The 17,868-nt window shown below is 37.5% G+C and overlaps 1 protein-coding gene across 1 annotated transcript in view; it reads right to left on the reverse strand.

Annotated features, from left to right (window-relative positions):
• Positions 1-2,291: 2,291 nt before the first annotated feature.
• Positions 2,292-17,868, reverse strand: part of il16 (interleukin 16) — a 67,785-nt gene continuing 52,208 nt past the window's right edge. Inside the window, 9 exon segments of the mRNA XM_055154761.1 lie at positions 2,292-3,108; positions 3,681-3,809; positions 3,917-3,939; positions 3,941-4,149; positions 5,081-5,182; positions 6,230-6,380; positions 6,977-7,098; positions 8,822-9,849; positions 14,944-15,019. Of these exon segments, the coding sequence (XP_055010736.1) occupies positions 2,951-3,108; positions 3,681-3,809; positions 3,917-3,939; positions 3,941-4,149; positions 5,081-5,182; positions 6,230-6,380; positions 6,977-7,098; positions 8,822-9,849; positions 14,944-15,019 (1,998 nt within the window). The 3' untranslated portion in view covers positions 2,292-2,950.

The following is a 17,868-nucleotide window of genomic DNA, read 5'->3' on the forward strand; positions in this document are numbered from 1 at the left end:
CAAGGACAGACAGATGAAACAGTAATGATGAGCGATCATGTGTTATGAGGAAAAGGTGTGTTTTGAGCAGCTTTCTAGGCTTTGACATTATAGGCCTATGAAGTTGTCCAAATTCTCCAGTGAGTCCACAGGCACTGGTCTTGAGCCTCTTTCCAGAGTTTAGGTGAAATTGACTTGAGGTAATGAGCGACCTCCTGCTGCCAGTTAGTGAAATCTAAAGCTCATGATTCATTTGTGGGTCACATGAGAAAAAGAGGTTTACTTTGTAGAAAGATGAAATTGTGAGATGTGAGATAAATAATATGTGTAATAATATAGACTGTGTGTGGTTACTTCAAGTTCTTTCTTTGTAAAGACTGCATCTATGGTTATAATTTGAATGAATATTTCACAGTATAGTTATTTAACAGTTTTTGTGATGAGCAGATGTTTTTGTGATGTTAACGTACAAACCGAAAATGGATCGTCTTCAGAAAAAACAGTTACAATGTTTCTGAGATTACAAAACTCCTGCCAAAACAGCTGATTGTGCTCGTGGGTGCAGTGGAGATCAGAATGGAACAGAGTGAAGTCTTGAAAACAGATTGTTCGAGGAGCTTAATAAAGTGGGTTAAGACCTCCATTAGTGGACCTCTTCCTAACACCGAAGGAAGATGAACAAATGTACCTGGCTGCTTCAGCTGAACACGTGGCTGTTCAACGCATGCGCCCAAAGGATTGCACTACATCGAGAACTTTGATCTTTTCTGGAAACAAGAGGACCTGTTCAAGGGAAATGGTCCGCAACTGAGCAGAGGTGGAGTGAGTGTGCTGACGGAAAACCTCCTCCGCTCTGAAGCACCGGCCTGGACAGGGTCCTGTGCAGCCAACGAGAGAAAAGAGGAATAAGAGAAACATTCCTGCTGAGCCAACCAGAAACCCAGTCAGTGTGTCAGCACCACCAACAGCACCACCACAACCACCTCGGCCTCCTCCAGAGTGGAGACATGTGGATAATGTGTAAAAAAAAAATGCTTAAAAGCTCAGTGTTGTCCTGGAAACTTTTGGTCTGACTCAGCATGTCAGTGAGCCCACACTCAACAGAGGGCACACTCTGGACCTGCTCAGTGCAAAGGGTGTAAATATCTCAGATGTCAGTGTGGTTGATGTTGCTCTGTCTGATCATTTCTGTGTGTTTTTTTTTTTTTTTTTTGACCTGTTTGTTATTCCCAAACCACTGGCTGGACCTACAGTTGTTCAAAGAAGACACATAATTGATAACACAGGTGCACTGTTGTGAACGTGGAAATGATACACTTTGAAACTGCTTCATGTTCTAATGTTGATGATGTGTTGAACTCTGTGACTTCGCGTGTTCCGAATGTTCTGGACACCATTGCCCACATGAAGGTTAAAATGGTTAAATATAGGTAAAAAGCTCTGTGACGGAATGACAACTCGATCAGGGCACAGAAAAGGGAGCGCCAAAGGCTGAGCACAAATGGCACAAGTCAAATCTCCAGGTTCATTATGAGATTTATAGAGAAAAGACGCACATGTACAATCAGAGTTCGGGTAGAACAATAGAGAGGACTTTTTGGACATGATTGGAAATTGCAGTAATAATTCTCGTGTCCTGTTTGGAACAGTGAACAGATAAACAAACCCTCCAGCTAAAATGCCGTTAGAACTAATTTCCACATCTTGTCATTAAAGAATACTACAATGAGTGTGTAGTATTCTTTAATGACTATTAATGAATATTCTTGAAGGTGTATTGAGTAACTTTTCTGGTGGAGGGTTTGTCAAATACTTTTCTCCATGAAGATATTATTGCTTTGTCTAGAATGTTTCACAGTATGGTATGGTAAATCAGACTGTGTACAGGTCAGATCTATGGATAGGTAACACCGCTTACAGTCAGAATGTGTTTTTCAAGTTATTTTTGAGCTATAATACCACCTGTAATTGAATTAAATGTGGCATAGAGCTGTTTAATGTCATACTGTGGAACATTCCAGACTGATAAATGATATATCCATAGAAACAAGTAGGTGACAGACCCCAACCAAAAAAAAAAAAAAGTTAAATTTGCAAGAGAATGAGCTCTGGATGAACTCAAAATCTCTATAGCTTGTGCATAATTTATAGTGGAAGATTATACATTATTTATGCAACCATTAATAATTACTTTATTATTTAACTAATATATTGACTAAAAATATCTACTTCACCTCTATTTTAAATTATATTAACAGCTAAATGTTTTATATCAGTAAAAAGGTCATTACAGGCAAGACAAGAGACGCATGTTGGTTTCTCGGACAATTTATTAAATCTTAGACTTTGCTTTGAAATAAACATAAATACTTTTTAAACATATTTTTTCATTATCCTCTTGACTTTTACATGATCTGTTAATGATGTGAAATGGCATAACATAAATAAAATTGTACCAAGAAGGACCTGAATTGAGATGTGTGTAAAAACATATTAACACTGTTTCTGTTGGAGCTCATCGATGGGCAGCACTAATACTAGTTTTGGAGGTAAAATGTTTATATTTTTTTTCAAAAAGAGTTAAAAACATATCAATAGTGTATGAATGAATATAGAAATGTGATGTTGACCGATGGTAGAGGCCGATAGCACAGATTTATAGCCATATATATATATTATTTATAGTCTTCCGTCGCAGGCAGTATTTTCTTACATTAACACATCCAAGATTATGAACATTACTGAAAAGTGTATCTTAAACTTGATGATTTACAAAGTTAGAAATGCATTTTATTGTACTGTATTTTACTGGTTTATTTATTTATTTTTTATTTGAAATTGAATATACAGTTGTGGACCCTGAAGCTAAGTGCCCTTTTGTGCTCATAAACTCCACATATTATTCAAGTCTTTGGGAAAATGTGTGACAAATGTAACGTTTATAACTCCACTGTAAACTCATTTGGAGACATTACTGGGCCTGTCTCCTGACCATAACCGTGATGAGGCCCTCAGGTAACCCCTTGATGTAGTTCCAGGCCTCGAAGCGGGTCATGTGACCCACGTTCAGACCCTGCACTGTCACCACCTCGTCTCCAGGCTGAAGGCCGCTCTGCTCTGCTGCTCCAGCTGGAAACAACACATGAGGAACTCGGTTTTATCAAATGTGTTTCATTATAACGCAAAGAGTCACATTTTGTCACTTAAAGTATTACCTCAGTTTGAGTACAACATTATCACAGATAACCTGGTCAGCAAAATGAATTCTTGGGATTTTTTGGATTTTCACAAAAAAGGCCCATCAGTGGTTTAGACCAGTGACAGAGCAGCATTGTGATTGGACAGAAACCAAAGGTGACGCACCCCCAATTCATAGTGCTACACATATCAATTTGGCATGAGCCAGGTTATATCAGAAATGTATTTGACTACTACTATAAAATGTATTTGTACAATACTTCAGCACAGATGAACCATTGAAGGAAAAGTATGTGCTTCTGACATTTGTCCACAAGGTGGAGCTATTGTCTTTCACTGTGTCAGTGCACATCTTAAAAATTGTCTCAGTTGAAATGACTGCTGACAATTGAAATCTCGACTAATTATATTACAAGATCAACATAAATTTAATTATAAATATATTACTTAACATACATAACAGCATATATAACATATATGTTTTATATATGCATGTATTGTACCTGTGAATATCCTGTTGATGACCAGAGGCTTGTCTCCGTGGATGGAGCCTTGGCCTCCCTCTAAAGTGAAGCCCACTCCTCCACAGCCTTTGTCCACAGTCACAGTGATCACACCGTCCTCCTGCTCCACTGAAACACCAGGATGATGTGGTCAAGAAGCGTTAAAAACAAATTTTGCATGTGTAAATTTAAATATGAGAAAATAATGTAATCACAGGATCCTCGGATAGACTTACCTGTATTAGCAGGGGCAGAGCTCCTCCCTGCCCTCCTCTCCCCCGTCCTCCTCGTCTGGTCTCTTACAGACCACCACCACTGCCACACTGAGGGTCCGGGCCTGGCGCAGAGCTGATGTGGCGTCCATGTGCGTCGCTCCGCTCAAACTCTGCCCGTTTATCGACAGAATCTGGTCCCCCTTCTGAATGGTGCCCTCCTGAGCGGCCAGACCGGAGGGGAAAACTCTGTGGACCTGGAAGCAGAGATGAATACAGCAATCAGGCTAAACCCACTTAAAGGTGCACTGTGTAACTTTTTGATTCCTAGATTTTTAAAATTTCTCTATGTGCAGTACTTTGGAAATAGTCTTTCATTATGAAATGTGCTGTAGAAATAAAGTGGACTGGATTGAATACATGGCTTTCATGATGAGATGATGAAAAATTAGACCTGTTGTCATAGCAATTAACAATCTAAAGCCAAATATTATGTCTTGAATGAATGAGAAAAAGTCCACCAAACCAAACAAATTTGCATATAACCGTAAGATAAAACACATGAATACATTATAACTCAAAAAGTACCTCCAAAGGAAAAACATGTCTTTCTGAGTACCACCAGATCTTAAACCAAGACTATTTTAGATCTATATTAGAGCTAAATACTGTCTCAAAATGGGACTACAGCTCTGTTACAGTAGTTCTGACCAAGACTAACCAAGACTCTAAATAAAGCAAACCCCAAACCATAGAAGAGCCTGAGTATCACCAGATGGAGCTGATGTATTATCGCTGCATTCTGGCATTTCTATCCAAACCAACATTGCATAGTACTATAATAATGAGTAGAGCAGATTTTGTTCCTTGTAATTAAATATAACAAAAATTTAAACAGTACATATATATGGTAAAGGCAGCTCAGGGTCAAAATCAGACTGCTGTGTGCTATAGCTATATGCATCTAATCAGAAATGAGCGAATCACTGAATGATTAGAAAGCTTAGAATGATAAGTGACGAATAACTTTGGACCGCTGCAAACTGTATAAAATGAACTAGTTTTATATTTCACATTTTTAAGACATCTACAGCTCCTTTAAGGTGTAAAATGACAGACTTGACTCTTCAATCACAATCATGATTTGATTAAAATCTTATTAATATACTAATGTTGAGCGGTTCTTACTGTAGGAGCCTTGTTCTCCAGGTCTGAGCCTCCAGCGATGGTGAAGCCCAGTCCAGCACCCTCCTCTTTGTGCAGAATCACCACATGGATGTCCTCCAACTGCTGCAGATGCAAAGAAATTATATGATTTTGAGGGTGAAAAAACAAACCCACACATACAGACACACACAAAAGTAAAGGAACTGTATTTAGCCTTTGCTCTTACAGTTTTGAAAAATATACTACAGTCACAGCTGAACTTGGGTTGCAAATGTCTAACCCCACAGACAGAAGACACAGACAATTTTTTCTCAATCTTAGCATATGGACAAGCCATGTCTCACGTTCAGAACCTCCAGACTAGCACTGGTCCATATTTGGCTGCACGTGCTGGGGTTTAGTAGCCAGGCTGCCGCCACCTAGTGCCTCCTACTCAATTTAATTTCTGTCCAGCGACTACGTCAGGAATCAGAATACACTAGATGGTTTGCAAGAACCCCAGAAGTTGTAGACCGTGCACCGGCCAATCAGAGAAGAGCTGTGAAGCCATAACATCAAACTCAAGCGCCTGTCTGGGTCCCTTTTGTGGAACAGCACAACAGTAAATAAAGCAGTCGAGATGAATGTACACAAAGACATACATTCTGTGTTGACAACGATTGCTGAGATCAAGGATTTAAAGCCAGAACAAAGAGAATGTTTGGTGAATTTTATCAAGGGGAAAGACATTATTGCCCTTCTTCCTACAGGATTTGGCGCAATACATACGGCATGACCAAATAGCAACGACTGGTTTAAAAAAAAAAAGTACCTGCCTATCGTTGATCGAACGGATCCTAAGGTCAAACATTTTCCACGAAGTGAAACCAGCTGATGAATCAGGCTTGGGGTTTAGGTAGTGATCAGAGAGAGGCATTTTGGGTTTAAACCAACTGGATTTCAGCATTGAAACTAGCAACCCAAATGTTTTCTGTCCGGATAATTCTCTTGAGAACTAAAGAAGGTGCTTTACCACCTTTATTTGTTTTGTAATCAGGAAAAAATCAGCACTCAGTAAAAACTATATTTAATTTGAACATGTCTACATGTCCTTGTATCTGGAGACACAGACAAGTAAAGTTTATCAACATCAAAATCATACATATGGTTCCTTGAATATATTCACTGTACCTTGAGTTCCTCTGGGTCCAGCTCTTGCACTTCCTGTATGAGCTGTTGTACTTCCTGTGAGGGGAGAACTGAGAGCACAGACTGAGCTCCTGAAGACTCAGCTCCTGAAGACTCGCCTTGATTCATGGAGCACTCCCTCAGCACGGCCAAACTGAAGGGAGATAAAATTGCTTTTTAAAATGGTGCAATGTCTTAATTAGCACTTTCACTTTGCAACAAACACTGTACTCATGTAGTTTAAGAGCAGATTCCTTTCATGAATATCCTGAGCAGTACGGTAAGTCTTCACTGTCATTAATTTACTCTTACAAATGATGGATTCGACAAACTAAGTTTTAAACTCAAGGTTAAGAAAATAATGGTTTATTTAATGATATCAGAAGGTCTAGTTCTGTAGATACCATTCTAAAACTGTTTAGGAAGGTTAAATTTTGCCTTATTCAAGTGATATTGTCTTTTATCAACAATGAAAATTATTCACTACTTCATCAGTTTTAGTATTGATTAGTATTTGGGTGTTAATTAATCTAAACAGTTGCAGGATAGACCCTTTTTCCGAAGTTTCAAAATCCTGACTTCACTTAGGGAGACACTGATATGAATGAGATACAAATAAAGTAGTTGTAAGTGACATTTAAATCAGAATTCTGTAATATAATGCAAGTGTGTGTCAATACTATGATGTAATTTAATCAATTTGTCAGTTTGTATTAAGAGATAAAAAGGACTTGAGGAGGAGAGTCTGACCTGACAGAGAAGCCAGAATCCAGTCCTGGTTCAGATCCTGTTTTTTCACTGGATTCAGACTCCGGATGGTCCTGGGACTGAGGAGAACTGTGAGGGAGAGACCGCATCAGAGCATGGGACACCTGTGAGGAGAAACAATAAAATAACTTCAGAAATTACATTTTTTCGGTAAGTTGACTTAGTTTGCAAACTGGAGAGTAGAATAGAATAGTTTTAAAAAATATACTGACATGATTTCAGCATAATTCAACATTTTATCAAGCCAAGCCATTCATACAAAAGATGGATCACATTATAAAGTGTATAATAACAATAACAAATCAGAAAATACTGTTAATTTTTCATCACAAACTTAGCTTTCCAAACAGCAGATACTGTATATTAAAAGGTGCACTTGCATGTTAAGTATTGTGCTTGTCTCCTTGAGATGTTAATTAAAGGTTTTGCTGGGAATATTCCACAGTATGGCATTCAGCTACTATATTTTGCATGTATTTAACCACAGGCATTTTTTTAAAATTTAAAATACAAAATAAGTTTGGTCTAGTAGTGTCCCCTGCTTCATGGAGATAAAGTTTTTATACATTGGCTGTTTAAAGTCATACTGTGGAACATTTCAGGCAAAACACTGACATCTCCATGGGCACAATAAGGTTTTGGACCCTGCACACGATTAACTTATATAATCCACTTTAAAAATGTAAAAAATAAGGTAATTATAATTAGGGGTGTGCAAAAATATCAAAAAATCTATATATTGTATCATTTAATCTGATGATACAATATCGATATCATGGGCTGCTGCATCGATATATCGCCAAGACAATTTTTTTTGTGTAAGAGCTACAATTGTGTTGACATTTTCACTGTTTTGACGAGTAAAATGGACATTTTTCATATTAACTTTGCACAGACTTATCGTATTTTCTGGACCATAAGTTGCACTTTTTTCATGGTTTGGGTGGTCCTCTGACTTATACTCCAGTATGACTTATACATAAAAATTTTCAGACTGACAGTCGCGCTCTAGGCTTGTGTGTCAGTTTTCTGCACATGTCTCGAGCAGAAAGTGCATCTGTCCTGCTGCAAGTAGTGAAATATGCATCTGAAAACCGTAAAGAAAGTTTGGAGTGAGCGAGAAACTGGGGAAAAGCCGGGATTAAGAACACAGCTTCAACTTTCCTGGAAGTCACTGGATGGATTGACAAAGCCTGGACTCCAGTGACAACCGAAGTTGCGCGGAGTTGCTCAGAAGTGACTCAGAGGATGAAGAATTCTATGGATTCAATGGATTTAGTGATTTGGAGTGAGATCGAGAGTTTGGTAAACTTATGTTATGTTGTTTATGCTATAGTTATAACTGTTAATGTTACGTTAACATATCAGACACCTATTCAGCCTTCTCTGTTTTATTGTTATTAACTATAACTTGTCTTTCAAGATGAAATGTCGGTTCCAGATCTAATTTTATAAAATAATTTTCACCCAAAAAGTGTGACTTATAGTCTCGTGCGTCTTATATATGTTTTTTTCATCTTCATAACACATTTTTTGCTGGTGTGACTTATACTGCAGAGCAACTTATGGTCCGAAAAATACGGCTGTAGACTTTTAGTATCACAGCCATGATTTAGGCTTTATGTTTCACTGAACCATATCAAATCAATTTGAAATATATCATAAATGAATGGTATTGCATTGAAAGTACACTGTATCGAAAAGCGTATCATATTGAGGCCTATGTATCGAAGTATGTATCGTATTGGCAACTTCTTAATGATACCCAGCCCTAATTATAATACACATACACATTTTATTCTGTGTAACTACTGTATATGTTCATACCTGGTTACTGAAGGCAAGGATCTTCCCCAGACTCTCTTCACAGCCCTTTGAAACACCATTGTCAGCTGGTGTTGAGTTTGGTGACTTTTCTGTTTGATCTTCAATATCTGCAACAGGTTCCGGTATCTTTTCTTCATCAACTGATTGCACCATCGCCTCATCTGAAGTTTCTCCTTTACAAACTTCCTCCGTTGCATCATTTTTTGTATCTTCTTCTTCTTCTTCTACTAAATGTAAATCCTTTGTTTCTTCGTTTGCTGTTACCGTGAGCGAAAGTTGTTCTATTTGTGCTACTTCTGGACATGGATCAGTTGTAGGTTCTGAATTTGAATTGCTTTTTGAATCATCTTTTACAATTTCTGTCGACAAACTTGCATCCGATTCATTGGTGTTCACATCTTTGGTTTCGTCTTTCTTCCTGCCGTTTGTTGACTTAATTTTTGCTTCTTTTTCAATCATTGGAAGTGAACTGGAGGTTGATACTTGCTTCTTAGTGCCAATCACTTTTTCCGGGCTTTCTTGGCTTGAAAATGTCTCAAAACTGTGTATTTTCTGCCTTATGGAAAGGTTGGTGTTAGAAGTCTGCCCCCTGGTGCCAAAACTCCTGCTGTAGCCAACTGAAGATGGTGGATCAGAGCTAGTTTTGATTGACTTCTTCTGATCTTGCTCTTCTCGGATTTTCCTCAGACTCTGACGATACCAGGCAGGTTTCGGAGCGACTGGAGGCCCCTGTTTTGCCGGAGGAGAGGCCACTTCAGGCTTATTTTCATTGTCTTTATCAAAACTATTATTTCCATTGACATCGAGCTGAGTTTCTTCGTCGCTCATGGTTTTCGGTTGGTTGTGGACGGACTGGGTGGTGCTTGTAGACAGTGGGAGGTGGCCGAGCTCCAGAGGTGGGTCTCTCTTAGGGGACGAGTCTGCAAGGCGAACCCAGGGATCGTGCAGCGGTTCTGGGGTGTGTGAGTCGACGCGCCCCTGTCTCCTCAAAGCTGTTTTCTTGTTCTGAGAGGCAAGAGAGGAATCACCTGTACACAAAAACGCAAATGCAAAAGTAAACACAGATGGATTTTAGTCACGATTTTGGATAAAATGTATTAGAAGTCAATATCAAGGAGATGAACATCAATAACATTCTTGTAACTTAAAGGGACGATATTACGCTATTTTCTGATCTATGTTATAATCATAATCTCATCACAAACAAACCTGGAGTTGTGTTTTGTTTCATTCACACATGTTTAAACACACACACCTCCATATTTAGGCTTTTTCTCTCAAACAGAAAACACTCCACTTTGTTTTTAAACTTCATACACCTTCACTAGACTCATTAGGATAATTTCAGCCTTGGAATTGCCAGTCTCTACTAAACAAAAGGTAAAAAGTAGCCATTAACTTGAAAACTATACCAGATCATAACATCACAAGGTGGAACAGAGCATTTTGTGCTTTGGAGAAATCAAACTGAAATCTAAGCTGCTGTCCCAAATCCTGAATCTGACCCTATATGTCCAGAACATTACACTCACAATACAATACACTGTACAATACACAATACACATGATAATACACTGTCGCAAATTTTAGCCAGTCTCATCTTGTCTCCGTAATTGGGGATGTAGACAGACTAATAATAAAGGGTTACTCAAATAAGTGTGAATGAAACACACGACTCCAGGTAAGTTTTTGAGAAGGTAACAGCATTATAAGTATTATATGACTTAAAGCTCACAAGAGTCAAATTTGTGTAATATACGACCTGTAATAAGAAATCCTGAAACTGCAGTTTTTACACACAAGGATTTCTTAAAGGAACACTTTGGAATTTTGGACATAGGACCTCATTTCCTAGTGAGCCAGAGTGTTGGAGACGTGTGGAGACACTTTTTAAATATTCCATCCAGTCCTTGTATTTGCAGAGGTCACTGGTGCTAAGCTAGTGCATGTCAATGGCCATAGTTAGCCTGCCGCAGCAGCGGACTGATATATGAGAAAATAGTCCCTCAACATGCGATGCAAGATTAGTTTTATTTCAAACATTATTCTACAGTATGAACACAGACATTTACATTGACAGTCTGGTGTAATAACAGATTTGTTTTGGGTGTTTTGTGGAGTGGGTAAGACTGTTTTTAGTGGCAGGATAACTATGGCCATTGACATGCACTAGCCTAGTACCAGCGACCTCTGCAAATACAAGGACTGGATGGAATATTTAAAAAAGTGTCTCCACACGTCTCCAACACTCTGGCTCACTAGGAAATGAGGTCCTATGTCCAAAATTCAGAACTGTTCTTTAAAGGTAACCACTTTCCTTTTATTTCTTATAGTTCAGGAAAAATAACTTTTACCTCATCCAGTTTATTGTAAGGAAGGAAATATAAGGAAGTAATTGAGATTGAGAGATTTATCCAATCAGAGATGCTGTTGGATGAGAACTACATAACAGCAATGGGGTCTCACAGCTTTTCATTGCACTTCACATCATTACTATGCAGTGTTTGAGGCTCTGTTTTCTTACAACACTGCAAACTGAATCTGAATCAGCTCCACATATGTTCCACTGTCTAATGCATTTGTGTGAGGTTAAAAGACACACAGTTTACAAGAAGCAAATGTATTAGATGAATATTTCTGGTATTTGCTGCAGCCAAAAGAAGGAACTGATCTCAGAGACTTCCTGTTTCGTAATCTCAAGTTTCACACAACTTGTTAAATATAAAGGCTTACTCAAATAAGGTTCAATTAGCATCAAGTGTCTCAACAGTATTTGACATTTAACAAAACTAACTAAGACTTTTGAATGTAAATTTGCCAAGTTGGCTTTATGTTTTCACTTCACAAACACTTAAATGTACAGTATGTTTCCACTGAAATAGAAAGTTTAAGACATACTTATATACAGAATATTATCCATGGAGATAGTTTCATGTCGTACTGTGGAAGATTATAGCTAAATAAACAACATTTCCATGGAAACAAGGCCAATTATGAGTAAGGTTTGTGGAGATGCAAGCCTGATTACAGTGAGGAAGCATGTTTTTTCAGTGCAATTAAAAAAAACTACCAAAAAAGCTTTCATTACCTGGTCCCTGAAGGGTTGACCAAGTTTTGTATTCACCCTGTGTGTCTGTGTGTCTGTCCACCCACGATACTTTTGTCATTTATGGACCGATTGTCACCAAATTTGGTACATGGGTCAAGCCCCCGTGCCCGATGCCACAAAAAAAAATAAAAATAAAAAAGTTTGGTGACGATCCGAGGTCATTTGAGAGGATCAGCAATTTCTGCAATTTCTGAACCATCTGCGGGCTAAAATATTCACCCAATCATCACACAAGTTGGCACACACATAACCGGGGTACACCGGATGTTACAGGTTGAAACCGGTCATGGTCACTTGAAGGTCAAGGTAACTGAGGTCAAATATGCGTTTTGGGTCATAACTCCGCGAAGGATCGAGGTAGAGCAACAGGAGTGGTCTCAGAATCTCAGAAACAGTATTATCTATTTCTAATTCTATTCATTTGTATAGTAAAATATTAATAATTTTCGAGATAATCACTAATTATAACAGTTCCTTTCTCTTTCAGTGTATACCATTTTTCTGGTGATAGACAACACACTGCTCTACCGTCACAGAACTAACATATACAGAACTCATGAAAAAGAATGACATTTTCATTACATGCTAGTAAACACAGACACTCTCACATGTGACTAAAATCACACAAATGTTCATGGGCCTGTACAGATACACACATTGCATTGTGGATATAACGATCATGTGATATGGGCTGGGCTCCTCATAAGCTGCTTCTGTGGTGATGAACTGACCACACCGATGCCTCATGGGGGGCGACCAGGTTGCTATCTCTGTTGTGCTTGTTTTAGTCTATTTCTTAGCTAAAAGTTGCACAATGTGGTTTTAAAAGTGCACTTGTTTCTATTGATATGTCATTGCTCTGCCTGAAATGTTCCACAGCATGACATTAAACAGCTCTGTCTTACATTTATTAATTTACAGATGGTTTAACTCAAAAATATCTAGAAAAACAGGCATTCTGACTGAACGGGGTCGCCAATCCACAGATCTGACCTGTAACTTGGTATGGTTTGGTCTCCATGATGATAGAAGGGTTTACCTTGCCATACTGTGAAACATTCCAGACAAAGCAATATCATTTCCATGGAGAAAATCAATTGACAGACCCTCCACGAGAAAAGTTACACAATGCACCTTAAAGTAAACATTCTATTTTTACATATTTATATTAATTTGGCATTTTTTCCGCTTTTATGTTTAGACCAAAATCTCCCCGTCCCTTTGCATTGAATGAGAGCATTTGGCGTTGGTACTGATGGAGCTGTAATCCATTTTGTCTGGACATTTATAGCCCAAACCATCAGATCTCGCAGCTCAATGTAATTTATAATGCATTTCTGAGCACTCCTCGTAATGTTGCGTAGCCGTGCCGTTCGAGCGGGCAGATAAATCCTCCTCAAACTGGACACAGGATCTGCTGACCCCACTTGACCAGACCTCCTGTTAAACTGCACTGACAACTTTGTTTGAGCCATTAGTAATATAAAGTTTAAAGGTTCTATATTATCCACAATTGTCTCTTTTGAGCTTTAATTTATGTTAGAATGATGTTACCTCTTCAGAACCATAGCTGGAGTTTTGTTTTGTTTCATTCACACATGTTTGAGCAACCATTTATTATGTCTGTTTACATTTCCAAAGCTGAAAATGCTCTGTTCCACCTTGTGATGTCATGAAGCGATAGTTGAGATTGAGTATTTATTAGTATGTATTTATTTTGGGCAATTAAGAAATTCACATTATTTTACAGGGGAACATATAACATTAATGAAATCATAGCAGAAATAACAACAATAAAAAATAAATAAATTTAAAGAATTGGCCCAAAAAGTAGTGGGAAGAAAGAAAAAAAAAAGTTTCACATTAACAGCTACTTTTTTACCTTTTGTTCAGTAGAGTTTGGCAATTCCAGGAGTGAAATCTAAATGATTCTAGTGAAGTTTAAAATCACAGTGGAGCACTTCCTGTATTAGTGTTTTCGGTTTGAGAGAGGAACTAAATATGCCTAAATATGCAGAGTGTGTGTGTTAAACATGTGTGAATGAAACAAAACACAACTCCAGGTCTGTTTTTGAGGAGAAAACAACATTATAGATCAGAAAATAGTGTCATATGGATCCTTGCTCAGTGTACAAACTGCATGAGAAAGTTTGGACTTCTCGTTACACTAAAGCATAGTTAATATAATTATATTCAATTACAATAAATTTTGCTGAAGTTTATAATTTTACTTCCTAGTTGGATATGACATACATACAGTTCCTGTTACCTAGCAACCAAAATGTTAACAAAGATCAACATGTTTCTAAATTGCACAATAGTTATGATTAGATTAATAAAAATAAATTACACCATCTTTATTTACGTAGTTAAATGAAGGTTTAAACTGTGAAAAATGCCTTTTTTGACCCTTCATTTTAGATGCAGTTTTTGGTACGTTGAGGTTTTAGAACTACTTCCTGTACTTTTGTACTTTTGAAATTACTTTTTGTCGCTTAAGTGATGTAAAATTATGATAAGTACTATGATACTATGATAAATATTTACGACAGATATTATCTCACCAAACCATATAATAACTAAGAAAATATGAAAATCTACCATATGCACTTTAAATGTGCATTGTGTAACTTTTCTGGTGGAGAGTCTGTCAAATGCTTTCCTCCATAGAGATGTTATTGCTTTGTCTGGAATGTTCCACAGTATTGCATTAAACCTTTCTATCGGCATGGAGACCAAACCACAAGTTACAGGTCAGATCTGTGGAGAGGCGACTCCACTCACAGTCAGAATACTTGTTTTTCTAGGTATTTTTGAGCTATAAAACTAAATGTAATTGAATGTAAGATAGAGCTGTTTAATGTCATACTGTGGAACATTCTAAGCAGAGCAATGACGAATCCATAGAAACAAGCAGGTGACCACCAGACCTCCACCAGAAAGTTGCACAATGCACCGTTAAATTGCACCAAATTATACTGAATGAAACTGACATAGTTGCTGCGTGTTTTACCTGCGGGGAGATCGACGTCTTCACTGCAGGAGCTCAGATCTCGAACCCCTGAATCGTCGTGAACTTCTTCCTCTTCCTGACAAACAAACAGGAAGTGAGCGTGACACAAAGTCAAGACTCAAACCACAAAAAGGTGCAACCCGTTTCCTCTCCAAACTGCTGCACATTACATTATTATCTTGCAATATCAAAGTCAAGACAAAGGGTTTATAATGACACAAACAGAAGGGGTTAACATGCAGTCGATCAAAATGCATGCCACTAAAAACACCACGTGTAACTGTTCTGGTGGAGGGTCTGCCTACATTTTTGTCTCCATGACGATGTAATTGCTTTACTTGGAATGTTTCACAGTATGGTATTAAACCCTACAGGTCAGATCTGTGGAGAGGCGACCCCGCTCACGGTCAGAATGTCTGTTTTGGGTTTTTTTTAGGTATTTTTGAGCTATAAAATTACCTAAGGCTGTGCAATTAATTGAACTTTGATCACAATTTCGATTTGTGTGTCAAACGATGAAATGATTTAAGCTTGATTACGTTTTTTTTGGGATATTTTTTAGTATATTTATTTTTTGTTTTGTTTTGTCTTGTAGAACAGCTGCATGTATAGTTTATTCTGGATACATTTATGTTTTTGAATATCTTATTTCATGTTCAAAGTATATTTTATTCACTTTATGTTTTATACATGGCAAAACTGCTCTAAGGTTCATATTTGTTAGCCTGAGTCATCCTCGACCTTCGACCTCGCAGCATTAGAGTTCGTTTGCTTGAAGGTAGGCGGGTACTTTTTTTTATTTGACCAATCGCTGCTATTTGGTCGTGACGTATGTAAAGAGCCGCTAACGGGGCTAACTGGTATATTAAGCTTTTCCCAAATCCCGTAGGAAGAAGGACAATAACGTCTTTCCTCTTGATAAAATTCACCAAACATTCTCTTTATTCTAACATTAAATCCTTGGGAATCGTTGCCAACACAGAATGTATGGCTCTTCACTGATTGGCTGGTGCCCGAACTCGCACTTCTGGGGTTTTTGCGAACCGTCTAGTGTATTCTGATTTCTGACCTCGTCGGTGGAGAGAAATGAAATTGAGCGGAGACACTAGGTGGCGCCAACCTGAAACCACTTAAGGCTATGCAATTAATTGAATTTTGATCGCGATTTCAATTTGAGTGTCAAACGATCTTGAAAACTCATATAACAGAGTTGAAACGATTTCAGTTTAAGTTTATTTTGGGATATTTTTTTAAATAAATAAGTATATTTATTGTATTTGTTAAAGTGTAGAAACTGTAGATCAGCTAGATATATAGTTTATTTTGGATATATTTATGATTTTCTATGCCTTATTTCATGTTTAAAGTATATTTTATTCATTTTCTGTTTTATACATCGCAAAAGTTCATATTTGTGGCCTAGACAAAAATCCTGCACACTGTCTTACTTGCACAATGTGAGATTTATTAGGACAAACTGTGCAAAATTTCGGCACTAGACCTTCACCAGGTTTCATCAGGCCACCGGAGCTCTCACTCTGTTTACCTGATGAAGGCCTAGTGCCGAAACCTTGCACGGTTTATCCAAATAAATCTCACATTTTGCTAGTAAGACGTGTGTGGGATTTTTCTCTATGCTCTTGGGCTGCTCCCTCTCCTCTAACGCACTCGTGTCAAGTAATCAATGTGCGAAGTTCTCATTCTTTTACATATTTGTAGTCTATATTCATTTTCAATTTGAAAGTTTTGCATAAATTATCAATAACAGTGTTTGTGTTTTTTGTTTTTTTGAGAGAGAGAAATGCTGAATAAATGCATGGTGTCACAAAAAAAACAAAAAAAATCATTTGAATAATCAGAATCATCAACTATTTTTGGCTGTGTTTGCTAATGTCTGCATTGTGTCACCATGGAAATCTCTAAACATTCTGCCATACATGTACATGCGGCACTCCCCCAGCGCGATCACCAGTCACTGCACAGTATCAATAATGCACTAGCTACAAGATTAGATGATATAAATTTATAAAGAACTTGAATTATCAATCTGAATGAATTAATTAGCCCTATAATGTGTAATATCTGTGCATGTTGTTCATCTGTTTGCATGTATGTACAGTATGTTTAAAATAACGCATTTGTATATAGGGCCTATGCAATAAATTTTATGGAAAAAAAAAAGCTACAAGCACAACATACAGCTTTGCGAAACTAGGGTTTGTCAAGTGCAAAGGTGTTAAAATTTCACTCTCACTTTTATAAAAGTGTTAAACTGAAAACAGAACAGAACCCCAAGCTTCGAGACAGAGACAATTAAGACAGAGGCGTTACGTACGTTCCTCAGTATAAACCTGAGGAGTTTCTGCAAGGCCTTAAAAATACTGCAGACAAACTACAAACACAGAGACAGAAATAAGAGATATGAGTTAGTAAAGGTGTTAAAGCAGCCAAAAGAAGAAAGAGAACAGTTATTTCAAAATAATATTATTCAAGTTCTTCTCTCAAGTAGTGACTCAAAGAAAATGAAATGGTGAAACTACTATTCAGGTAAGAGTAAGTCTAAGAACTGGCTGGGCGTAACTCATGATTTATAATTCAAATGTAATATTAAAAATAATAATAATAATAATAACATAATAATAAAAAATAAAAAAAACACAAAAATTAGAAAAAAATAACAAAAAGGATTCATTTAACATTGTCCATATAAAGCTTTTGTTAATTCTTGCAGAGTTTCAGATGAAATCAAAACATTCTACCTAAAATGGTTACCGTAATTTTTGGACTATAAGTAACTTTTTTTCATGCTTTGGGTGTCTCCTTGGGTGACTGACAGCCACGAGAGGGCGCTCTAGCCTTGTGTGTCAGTTTTCTGCACATATCTCCTGCAGAAAAAGCTGCTGTCCTGCTACAAGTAGTGAAATA

Source organism: Boleophthalmus pectinirostris, unplaced genomic scaffold (assembly GCF_026225935.1).
Source record: "Boleophthalmus pectinirostris isolate CB_2022bp ecotype Guang Dong unplaced genomic scaffold, ASM2622593v1 HiC_scaffold_19, whole genome shotgun sequence".
In the NCBI taxonomy this organism is placed as follows: domain Eukaryota; kingdom Metazoa; phylum Chordata; class Actinopteri; order Gobiiformes; family Gobiidae; genus Boleophthalmus; species Boleophthalmus pectinirostris.